The sequence below is a fragment of the Neomonachus schauinslandi genome, chromosome 1 (assembly GCF_002201575.2).
Source record: "Neomonachus schauinslandi chromosome 1, ASM220157v2, whole genome shotgun sequence".
NCBI lineage: Eukaryota > Metazoa > Chordata > Mammalia > Carnivora > Phocidae > Neomonachus > Neomonachus schauinslandi.
The window spans coordinates 136,362,639-136,374,385 of NC_058403.1; the positions used below are offsets into that span (position 1 = coordinate 136,362,639).

Below are 11,747 nucleotides of genomic sequence, written 5' to 3' on the forward strand. Positions count from 1 at the left end.
CAGACTTTTTTTTTTTTTTTTAAGATTTTTATTTATTTATTTGACAGAGTGAGGGCATGAGAGAGGGCACACAAGCAGGGGAGTGGGAGAGGGAGAAGCAGGCTTCCCGCGGAGCAGGGAGCCCGATGTGGGGCTCGATCCCAGGACCCTGGGATCATGACCTGAGCTGAAGGCAGATGCTTAACGACTGAGCCACCCAGGTGCCCCAGATTCTCAAACTTTTAATGTGCAAATTCTGATGCATTAGGTGTGGGGTGGAGTTGAAGTCTGCATTTCTAACAAACTCCCAGATGATGCTGATGTTGCCTTGTCCAGGGACCACATTTTGAGTATCAGGGATATAGAACATTTAGGGCACATGCCAATCTAACTTTTTTTTTTTTTTTAAAGATTTTACTTATTTATTTAAGAGAGAGAGAATGAGAGCGAGCACATGAGAGGGGGGAGGGTCAGAGGGAGGAGCAGACTCCCCGCTGAGCAGGGAGCCTGATGCGGGACTCATCCAGGGACTCCAGGATCATGACCTGAGCCGAAGGCAGTCACTTAACCAACTGAGCCACCCAGGCGCCCCAATCTAACTTTTAATAACAAAAACCCTGGACATTGAATTTTTTTTTTCTTCTGTACCACGCACAGCAGTAAAACAAAGATGAGGATGGGCACTAGAGTCTGACAACAGGGATTCAAACTATGAAGCTCTTACCTATATTAGCTCAACCTTGAGCACATTTCTCTAAGCAGGATTTTCAGCCTTGGCACTATTGACATTTTGGGTTGAGATAATTTTTTTTTTTTTTTTGAAGATTTTATTATTTGACACAGAGAGAAAGCACAAGCAGGGGGAGTGGCAGGTAGAGGGAGAAGCATGCTCCCCGCTGAGCAGGGAGCCTGATGCGGGGCTCGATCCCAGGACCCCGGGATCATGACCTGAGCTAAAGGCAGATGCTTAACCAACTGAGCCACCCAGGCGGCCCTTGAGAGAATTCTTTGTTGTAGGGAGCTATCTGGTGCCTGGTGCATTGGAGAATGTTTAGCAGCACCCCTGGCCTCTACCCACTAGGTGACAGCTCCTTCCTAGTTGTGACATCCCAAAATATTTCCAGACATTGCCAGATGTCACCTGGGGGGCAAAACCACCCTTTATTGAGAACTACTGCTCTAAAGCAGTGAGCATGTGGGAGTTGGAGGTTTTTATGACATAATACATTTTGTATAAGGCAACTGGTTTGAGAGATTACTTGGGATTTTTAGGTGGGTAGAATGAGCTTTTAACTCAACTGATCATGATCCTCTACCCTTTTCTGAAATATGCTGGCGCATTTGCTAACTTGCCCCATTTTTCACTTACTTTGTGCTGTTGCTATCCATATGCTTGTCTGTAGCATGTTTCTTTTCATCTTCCCAGCCTTTTTCCTCAACTTTTTTTTCTAGGATATGAGGCCACATACCTAAGCTTTTTAGACTTATGCCTAAAATAATACCTGAATTAGGGTTTCTGTGTTTGTATGCAAGGGTCATCTCTCCCAATAAAAATGTTAAAAATTGATCAGATAGAAATATAATCTACAAACACTGAGTATAATTTCACCTTGCTTCCAGGATGTTCTTTAAAAATTGAAATCCATCTTTGGTTGCTGTTGAAATGGAAGAACAGTAGTCTATAGTAAGTTAGTATTGAGGATGGGAGTTGGGGAGGACTTACAAAAACATGATTTTAAAACAGAATGAAGCTTAAACATTACCTTATGTAATTATCATAATTTTCAAGTCAGGGGCACCTGGGTGGCCCAGTTGGTTAAGCAACTGCTTTCGGCTCAGGTCCATGATCCAGTCCCAGGATCGAGTCCCACATCGGGCTCCCTGCTCAGCAGGAAGTCTGCTTCTCCCTCTGACCCTCCCCCGTCATGTGCTCGCTCTCTCAAATAAAATCTTTAAAAAAAAAAAAAAAATTTTTTTTTTTCAAGTCAGTCCAGAGAGCCCATCAAATTCTGTAATAAGACCGCTCTAATGACAGTTTTCCTAATTGGTTTTATTTCTTAAGATTATACCTTAAATGACTGTGTTGATTATATTTTATACTGTTCAAATTCTATTTAATTACCAATATAGTATTAATAAGGCATAAGAAGTATGACGTGTAGCCGCCTTGTCCCATGGTTACTGGAGGAAACGGGTTTTGAGCATTAAGGGAAAGGCTGGTGGACGAAGAGTCCTTGTCATTGAGTTTGGTGCTGATCAGTCAACAGGCAGAGCTTCCTTCAGAAGAATGTTGTGGTTCATGATAGTCCCTGCTGCTAATGTTAATGTATCTCTCTGAAGTCAGAAGCCATTACAGAAGAAAATACTGTGTCAAAAGTAGAAATGACTATTTTTTTTTTTTTTAAAGATTTTATTTATTTATTTGACAGAGAGACACAGTGAGAGAGGGAACACAAGCAGGGGGAGTGGGAGAGAGAGAAGCAGGCTTCCCGCCGAGCAGGGAGCCCGATGCGGGGCTCGATCCCAGGACCCTGGGATCATGACCTGAGCCGAAGGCAGACGCTTAACGACTGAGCCACCCAGGTGCCCCTATTTTTTTTTTTTTTTAAAGTAAGCTCTATGCCCAGTGTGGAGCTTATACTCAAAACCCCAAGACCAAGAGTTACATGCTCGGGTGCCTGGGTGGCTCAGTTGGTTGGGTGGCTTGGGTCATGATCCTGGAGTCATGGGATCGAGTCCCACGTCCAGCTCCCTGCTCAGTGGGGTGTCTGCTTCTGCCTGGGACCCTCCCCCCTCTCATGCTCTCTCATTCTTTCTCAAATAAATAAAATCTTAAAAAAAGTCACATGCTCTAAGAACTGAGCCAGCCAGGTGCCCTTGACTGTTATTTTTCTTAAAATGTTTGCCACAGCTCTATTTATTTTGACTAGAAGGAAAAAAGACTGAATCAAGGGCAGAATTTTTTTTTTTTTTGACTTGTGTAAGAGTTCTGTGTATTATACATTTATTTTGAGAGGTGTTTTAAGTCTCTAACAAAATCTGAAAGGCAAAGGCATGGTCTCCTTCCACCTTCTCAGTCTCAGCCTCATGCCAAGATTCTAATCACAGTTATGTTGCAACATCTTCAAACAGGGATGTGTATTTTTTTTGTTCCCATATTCCCTTAATTTAAACTCCCCCATCTCCCATACTTTCTAATCACTTAAATTAATTACTAATTTAAATCACATGCCATTCTAAAGTACATTTCCGTAAGTTCTTATTGTGGAACTAAAACGTATCTTAAAGGGTGGGGACAGAAGGCTGGTAAAGGAATATGCTGACCTGAGGGTAAACCTCGTTAGTCATTTTATAGAGTAGAGGGTGGGGTGCTGGAACAGACCTTTCCCTGTAGTGTCGCACGTAAAGATTCTCTTGTTCCTCGTTCTCCTTCACAGTGGCCTTCTGAGAGTTGTAAATTTGGGCCCTCACCCCTTCCTCCCCATAGGTCTCTCTACCCACCTAGATCAGTAGATCCTAACTTTACGGTGAGAACCTGGAAGAAAAAAAAGGCAAAAGATTTGCAGGACCGTAATTTTTGTTTCATTCTGTGATTAATAAAATGCATATGACAGAATGTTATATGAATTTCTCCAGTAACAGCTTTAAAGTGAGTAAAGTTTTTATTCAAGCAGCAATGCTTGGTCCTTCCAGTGGGTTCTCAGATCCTTCCCTGTAACTCCCAAGTCCCCTGGTTGAGGATCCACAGATTAGGGATCCATGCTGTTTAGTTTTCTCCAGGGCTCCTGTTGCATGCTTTAGGATTTCAACTGCATTTGATATTATTTCACTTAGTATTATTTTTCTTAATATAACCCACCTTCATTCTGCATTTTCAAAGTTTGACAGAAGCATGGTATTTTTTTATTATGTTATGTTTATGTTGCATACTTGATTCCGTAATGCCCTTTTCTGGTTTTTTTCCTGAACTTTCCGAAAAGTTTATACCCAAACTGAAAGCTGATTACACACAAGTAGCCACCTTGATTTGAATATCCAGTTATATCATAGGTGATGAGCTGTAATGTTAAAGCTTATGTTCTGAACTGGTTGTCCTCCAGTATCCTGTACCAGTGATTCCCAAAAGCAACCAAGACCTGTTTAAAGATCACCATAGATTCTTAAGTCCCTTCTGAATATTCTAAATTCAGCAGGCCTAGGATGAGGGGTCAGGAATCTTGAAAGTTCCATAGGTTATGTTGAGGAACAATGAAGTTCGGAAATTACAATTTTCTGTACAATCCATAAAAGCTGCTTATAGTGCTATATTGTTAAACCTTTGTTCTGTTTCCTGTACTAAGAGGTCAGCAGAATTGGGCCCATGTCAACATGTCGCCTCTAGGGTGAGACTGACCTTACTGCTAGTTTTTTCTGGGTCTCTTTCTTAGCATTACCAAGCAGACTGAGGAAAACTGTATGGAATGCTGCCATTACTGGGTTTTAGATGGCCTAGCTTCTCCTTCAGGCCTGGGTTCCTCATCTGTAAAAAGAGAGGTTTACAGCAGATGATTGTCTTTGCCTTTTAGCCTTTAAGCCCTAGATATCATTAACTAGATTAAATAGGATAGTTATGTTATCTGCAACCTCTGTATCAGTGGTGTCCTCACCTCATTAGTCCACTTTTCAGTTAACTCTAGTCTGGTGAACAGGTGTCCTAGCTGTAATGGCCAGTGTCTATAGACTTTTTGCCCAAGAACATACACTGGATGCAAATATGTAGGCAGACCAGATGACCAAAGACCAGTTTTAACCTCAGGACATGAAGCTGTAATCAGCATAGTATCCTTTCACTAGAGGTTACCGCATGTTCCTAGAAGTAGAGGGCTGATTTAAAAGTTCTCCCTACATCCCACCTTGTGAAAATTATGGTCAGATGATATATAAAAGTAGGAAGTGATCTTCAAACTAAACAACAACAAAAAAACCCCAGGACTTCATATTAGAGACCATGTGAAATAATCTCTTTCCATATATATCCATTCCAAAACAAGTTTTTAAATAGTTCTTGAGGGGCGCCTGGGTGGCTCAGATTGTTAAGCGTCTGCCTTCAGCTTGGGTCGTGATCCCGGGGTCCTGGGATCGAGCCCCACGTTGGGCTCCTGGCTCAGCGGGGAGCCTGCTTCTCCCTCTCCCCCCTGCTCGCTCGCTCTCTGTCTCAAATGAATAAATAAAATCTTAAAAAAAAAGTTCTTGAGAATACCAATCACAAGGATATTAAAGGACCCATACTATTTGAAATCAGTAGGAATAATTCATAACAACTATGATACTACCATTTAATGAGACTACTGTGGGTCTGTTTCTCTACAGAGATTTTCCCCACGCCCCCCCCCCCCCCCCCCCCCATTTTAATGATCAAAACATTCCTGAGAATTTGTGGTTTAGGTTTAGTGACTTGCTCAAGGTCATATAGCTAGTAAGTGCTCAAGTCAGTGTCCAAGCTCTGTGCCTTTTGGCCAGTTTGGGCCTACTCTTTCCATTAGCCCATGTTCTTCTATCTGTATTTTTTCTCTCCTTTTTTGCCACATCATGTTTTCTTCCCCAACTTCTGTTTCTTTCTGGTTTTCTTTTGTAAACTCATTCTGAAAGAAAAAAAAATCTGGTGGGTTTGTGGAAAGTATAAGGCCACAGGCAGGTATCTTTTTATTTTTTTTTCCTTTCCCTTCCTCTTCCTCTAATCTTTCTCTTAAATGAAGGAATTGAATGAACCTCATCTCTAGCCAGTTAGCAGAGGGTGTTTTGAAGACAAGGAGTTTTTGTCTTGTTCATTCTTGAAATCTCTGCCATTTAACTTGGCCTACATGGGCATTTAATAAGAATGAGTGAATGAATCCAGTTCATACCATCCATTCATTTAAAATAGCAGTTTGCCTGCTCTGTAGAAATTATCCTGTGTATTGACTGGGATATACAAGTCTCTCCAAGTAAAGACCTTTCTGTTGTTTGGCTGACACACATCATTATCCTTGAAGCAACTGTTGTAGCCAGGTTTGAGAAATCTCAGCTAAAACGTGTAAGTTAACCAATTGAATACTGTTATGTCCATGCTCTGGAAGTCTTTTTAAAATTAGTACCTAAAATTAGTATCTTTTCCTCTCTCCTCAATACCAGAGTCCTACCCACACTTAGTTGTTTGGGCAGGTTATATTAAGTTCTTCATTGGTCTTGGAATTGGAGGGTAAATATTTTTCTGTTTTTCTTATTGTACTTGGATACAGAACACTCTACAAGCCAACACAATGCTTTGGAAGGGTATTATGGTATAACTAAATATAAAAGTGATTTAACAGGGAAAGGGATAAATGAACATCCCAACTGTAATTTTTAGAGAACTTGATTATAGCATTTTATACATTGAAAGGCAAATCGAATAACTTGCCATTGGATACTCTGTCATCCTTGTGCTGCTTCCACCCAACATGGTTTATAATGTAAAAAGTATGTAATCCATTGGACTCCTTTCAGGATAAGATTATGGCAATAGAAGAACAAGGAACAAGAACCCCAGTGAGTCAGAAATGAAACTTTGTTTTTAAAATGGTCATCAGAAATGAATAGTTGTGAGCAAAACCACTGAGTATTTACATTTTCTTACAATCGAGGAGAGGTTTGAGAATTCAATTTCTTGCTTATTCACAGCTTAAGTAGGCTTAGAGTGGTTTAAACATTCTTTATCATTCAGTTTACTTAAGGCTGATGGGTTTGTTGCAGTCCAGAATCAGATTGAGTCTGAAAGACACTTCTGTTTTGTGGAGAGAATCCACACACTAAACAAAAAGGGAGGAGAGATGATCTTTTTTCCTTTTTTTTAATGCCCTGTAAAAACTTGCATGGTGCCACCATCTGCTTACCTTTTGATGTATTACTTCACAGTGCTGGTCCCAAAGGTGATAACATCTATGAATGGCGATCAACCATTCTGGGGCCTCCAGGATCCGTGTATGAGGGTGGTGTATTCTTCCTTGATATCACTTTTACACCAGAATACCCCTTCAAGCCTCCAAAGGTAAGAATTTCCTGATTTATAGTCAGATTTACATATTGCCATGAGAGACTGTTGAAGCTTTTAAAATAGAGTTTTAATCACAAAAGGTAGATTTCTGTTATATCTTAACGAATCTCTAAGTACATTTGGATGGACACAAAACACTTGCATGGGGGGAGGGGGCTTTGCCTCTTGCAGAGACCATAGTTCTTAGGAGTATGTGCTTTGTTTTGATGGTGCTTAAAATCCTGCTATTTTTAGTAACATAGCAACCCAGAATCAATCCCCTATTTTCCACTCACAGGGAAGAAGTTACTGAACAGTTAAAAATGGTGTCAAAATATCTGTGCACTAAAGTAATTAGAAAGTCAGAATCTCCTACCAAAGACTTTTGGATTCTGCTCCTTGTCACGTTTTGGTCTTACTCAAATTCTTAACCTCCAGGCTTTGGGTTTTCTTATCTAGGGTAGTATCTCCTGTGACACTCAATCTATGATTCTTATTTACTAAGTGGTAATTTTTACTTCTGAATGATTCTTTGTGTCTCACAAATAAGAATTAGGAAACCAGAATAAAGCAACCCAGGCTTATATGGCTTGTGTTAATTTGTCTACTGCTATGATCCTTACCCATTTCTGGCTCCTCACTTGTGGAACTCCATTTTAGTGACTCTGTGATCTACGTAGACGGGATATCTGCAGGATCTAATGTAAAAGTCAGAAAAAGCAGAACCAAATCTCGTCGTCGTCTTCTTTTTTTTTTTTTCAGCCTTTACAGCTGAGCATTTTGCTTTTGTTTATGTACCCACTGTGTTGTACCTGTTTGAATTTATTATAAAGCTTACTTTAAGGCCATGTAGTACCACCAGCTAACACAAGAGGTCAGCAAACACTTAGCTATTTCAAACTTAAAAAGTATTTAAAACACTGAAACTACTGAAGATGAATTTGAGAAAAAACTGAAGTTACCATGCTTTTTGTTGATGGATATTACCATTGAAATGACTGAGAGTGTATGTTAACCTCTCTTATCAGCTTTAGTTTAAACTCTTTATTCATCTTTTAAAGAAACAGACATTTTTAAATTACAGGCACTCAATTGAAAAAGCAATTTAGGAAAAATTTTATTGTTTCCTGTTTAAATTTTAATACTGTCTTATTTTTTTAGGTTACATTTCGGACAAGAATCTATCACTGTAATATTAACAGTCAAGGAGTTATTTGCTTGGACATATTAAAAGATAATTGGAGTCCAGCACTAACCATTTCTAAAGTTCTCCTTTCTATCTGCTCCCTTCTTACAGACTGTAATCCTGGTAAGGTTAATTTTTTTTTTCCTTCTTTCTCCTCACCTGAAAAATACTTGTTTTGATAAAGTACAAAGAGCTTTGAAAGAACAAAAAGTAGGGGTGCCTGGATGTACATGTAGTCGGTTGGGTGTCCGACTCTTGGTTTTCAGCTCAGGTTGTGGGATTAGGCCGTGTTGGGCCCTGCTTAGGATTCTTTCTCCCTCTGCCCCTCCTGCTCATGTTCTTTTTCTCAAATGAAAAAATAAATCTTTAAAAAAAAAAAAAGGACAAAAACTAATCTTTTTTCAAAGAAAGTTTTAATCGAGAAGTTCAATCTACAAGTTGAAAAAGGCAGTAATTCTATGCTCTAGGAACAAGATGTTTTAAAATTAGGACTTCTATAAATTTGCCTTAGGTTTTCACATTTTTCATACAGTTCTCTTTAAACCACGTATTTCTAACTGAATGTTGAGTCATCTGCCTAACCTCTCCTGTGCCTGCTGGTTCACTAAGTACTTGCCCCAAAGCTGGTGTTAAATTTTGAAAGTGAGATAATACTTAGGGATTATCAGACTGATTGCGGTGGGGTCTGGGGGGAAGCTTATTCCTTTTATTATTAAAGATTCTGTTTAGGTTTCGGAGCAACACTCTACTTAATTGTTGAGGTCCAGGTTTTGACCTAGTAACCTGGCTTTTTCTAAGTAACTAGTTTAGAGGTCAATACTGGAACAGCCTAGAGGACTTTACAGTATTCCACTGAACAGTCATGTGAACACAGTTGGATTCCATGTTCATCGTAGCCTTGAACATTCCAGTTTTTTATTGAACTTTACCTAACACATAAGAGCAAAAACACTTCCAATTGGGTGGTGTTTGTTGGGAGAAAAATAGAATGAACGATAAAGCTACACTAGTACTAAAGCCTGAGCATTTTGTTTTGTTAAGAAGTTTTCCCCATGAAGTTTTCCCCATGCATATGGTGGCCACGATGATGGAACAGTGTTTCAAAACTGGTTTTGATCACAAATACTTTGCATATTTGTTTCCAAGCTGTCACTGATTTATGTGCTAAAATTTGAAACATTCTCTTCTTCCAGCTGACCCTTTGGTGGGAAGTATTGCCACTCAGTATATGACCAACAGAGCAGAACATGACAGAATGGCCAGACAGTGGACCAAGAGATACGCTACATAAATTGGGTTTTCACAATTCTTACATTGTCTGTCACAGAGAGCTGCTTATGATTTTGAAGGGGTGGGGGAGGGTGGGAGTTGGTAAAGAGTAGGGTATTTCTATAACAGATATTATTCAGTCTTATTTCCTAAGATTTTGTTGTAACTTAAGGTATCTTGCTACAGTAGACAGAATTGGTAATAGCAACTTTTAAAACTGTCATTAGTTCTGCAATATTAGCTGAAATGTAGTACAGAGAATAGACATTTGGGTTCAGTTGCTTGTAGTCTGTAAATTTAAAATAGATTAATTTTGTACAGGTTACACACATGGCCATTTATGTAAAGTCCTTCCAAGACTACACTTTTTTTTTTTTTCCCAAAAAAAATTGGAATTTGTTTTCCCTTCTTGGGAGGGAACATTGATATTTAACAGTTTTTAGAGACTGTCATCTCATATATATAAAATGGATACGTGGCTATAAGACACCATATAGGAAATGAGTAGTTATGTATTTTATTTTATATGCCAATCTACTTTATTGTGACAAGAGGTTTGAATCACGACTTGTGAAAACCTGTAGTAAAATACCTTAAGCTGTTAACTGTAAGGTGTGGAATAGGAGTTGCTCAGTGGATTGGTTATATGTTGTGGACTACTTAAGTCTGCATTTGTTACTGTGCTAATAAACAATATTAAAACAACCACCTAACACTGCCGTATTCATTTACTTTCTTTTGCCTGTGTTTGTAGTTTGCAGATTCTTCTAAAGTTTTGCTACTACACAACCTACAAGTAATACAGACTAGGTTAGGTTTGGTATGCTATTCTGTTTTTGAGGTGTCTTAAAGATGGATTCTCATGACTGTATTAATACATCTCCCTGAGAGGGCAATTTGGCAGTACCTAAATGTACATATATCCAGCAGTTCTGTTTCTTTGCATCTACTCCAGAGAAACTTTTTTAAATCACTGTATTTATTCATCTCTGTAAAAATAATAGGAAAGAAACCAAGATCAACCTCAGGGCATGACTTAGCCCTTATCTGAACAGTTTTTTGGCAAAAAAATGTATTTGTGATGAGGAATTTTAGCCAGTTAAATGGAAGCAACACTAGCTGATTTGCAGGTTTTGTATTATGCAGTTCTTGGTTTGAACTCTCACAGAAATGAACCAATTGACTTTAAATTCACTGAACCTAGCCTTGAAAGTACTCCACTTCAGAAATGTTGGTCGAGACTCTTAATCTTGGGGTCCTGACTTTGAGCCCCATGGGTAGAGTTTACTTAAAAAAAAAAACTAGTACACTTTTTTTTTTAACATGTCTTTGCTGAACAGCTTATTTCATATTTTACATATAGATCAAATAGCTGAGGGGTGCCTGGGTGGCTCAGGTGGTGAAGCATCCGATTCTTGATTGTGGCTCAGGTCATGATCTCAGGGTTGTGAGATCCAGCCACAGAACCTGCTTAAGATTCTTTCACTTTCCCTCTGCTCCCTGCCCACTTCTAAAAAAAAAAACAAAAACAAAAAACTGCTTTGCCAGTTGAAATACTAAGTAGCTTGCTTCCTACTTCCAAAATTAGTTACAGTATCGTCAGCTTGTGAAATACAGTTAGTTAGTCCCACTGCTCGGATATTGCCAAAATCTTCAAAGAATACCATAGCACAAACTCCAGTATCTAACCTGAAGTCCAGTATTTTTATGATACATTTTATTCCACATGACTGTGTATCCAGAAAACTGCTGAAGAAGGTATAGTAATACTTGTGGAAATGGAAGCTTTAGTGTCCTTCAATGTTTAGTGGTTTTCTAAAGAGCAAATGCTTTGAACGTATTTACACCACCTACTACCTCAAGTCATGCTAAACATAATTTGAACAAAGTTAAATGATAGGTTTTGTTCTATTTAGCAAGGTCTCCATGAGATAAAATTTAACACCTAAATTGTTTACCGTTTGTGATCTAAAAATGTCATTTTATAATTCTGGACATTAGATGATTAATGAACTTCTTAAAAACAAAATTATATTTGAGCTGAGAAGTTTGCATAAAGTTACACAGAAAAATGGCTTCTGAAACAAGTTGGGGGTTGTGGAGCTACTGGTCTTACAGACATACCGACATACTACCCAAACTTTATTTTACTCTTTGGACAAATGCAACAAAAATTTAGGTGCCAAGTTCAGGGACAAGTTTCAAACAATGACAATGCAAATAATTACTTCATATCAGGCAATAAACTTAGCCCAAATAATTTAATTACAAAGTACATTACTT

General features: G+C 38.8%; 1 protein-coding gene across 2 annotated transcripts in view; it reads left to right on the forward strand.

The window, feature by feature from the left end:
* The window catches only part of UBE2E1 (ubiquitin conjugating enzyme E2 E1), a 78,691-nt gene extending 68,522 nt beyond the window's left edge, over positions 1 to 10,169 (forward strand). For both annotated transcript variants that reach the window (XM_021678914.2, XM_044920576.1), the window contains exons 4-6: positions 6,892 to 7,024; positions 8,171 to 8,318; positions 9,389 to 10,169. In XM_021678914.2, the coding sequence (XP_021534589.1) occupies positions 6,892 to 7,024; positions 8,171 to 8,318; positions 9,389 to 9,486 (379 nt within the window). In that variant the 3' untranslated portion in view covers positions 9,487 to 10,169. The remainder of the gene's footprint in view (positions 1 to 6,891; positions 7,025 to 8,170; positions 8,319 to 9,388) is intronic.
* Positions 10,170 to 11,747: the final 1,578 nt, after the last annotated feature.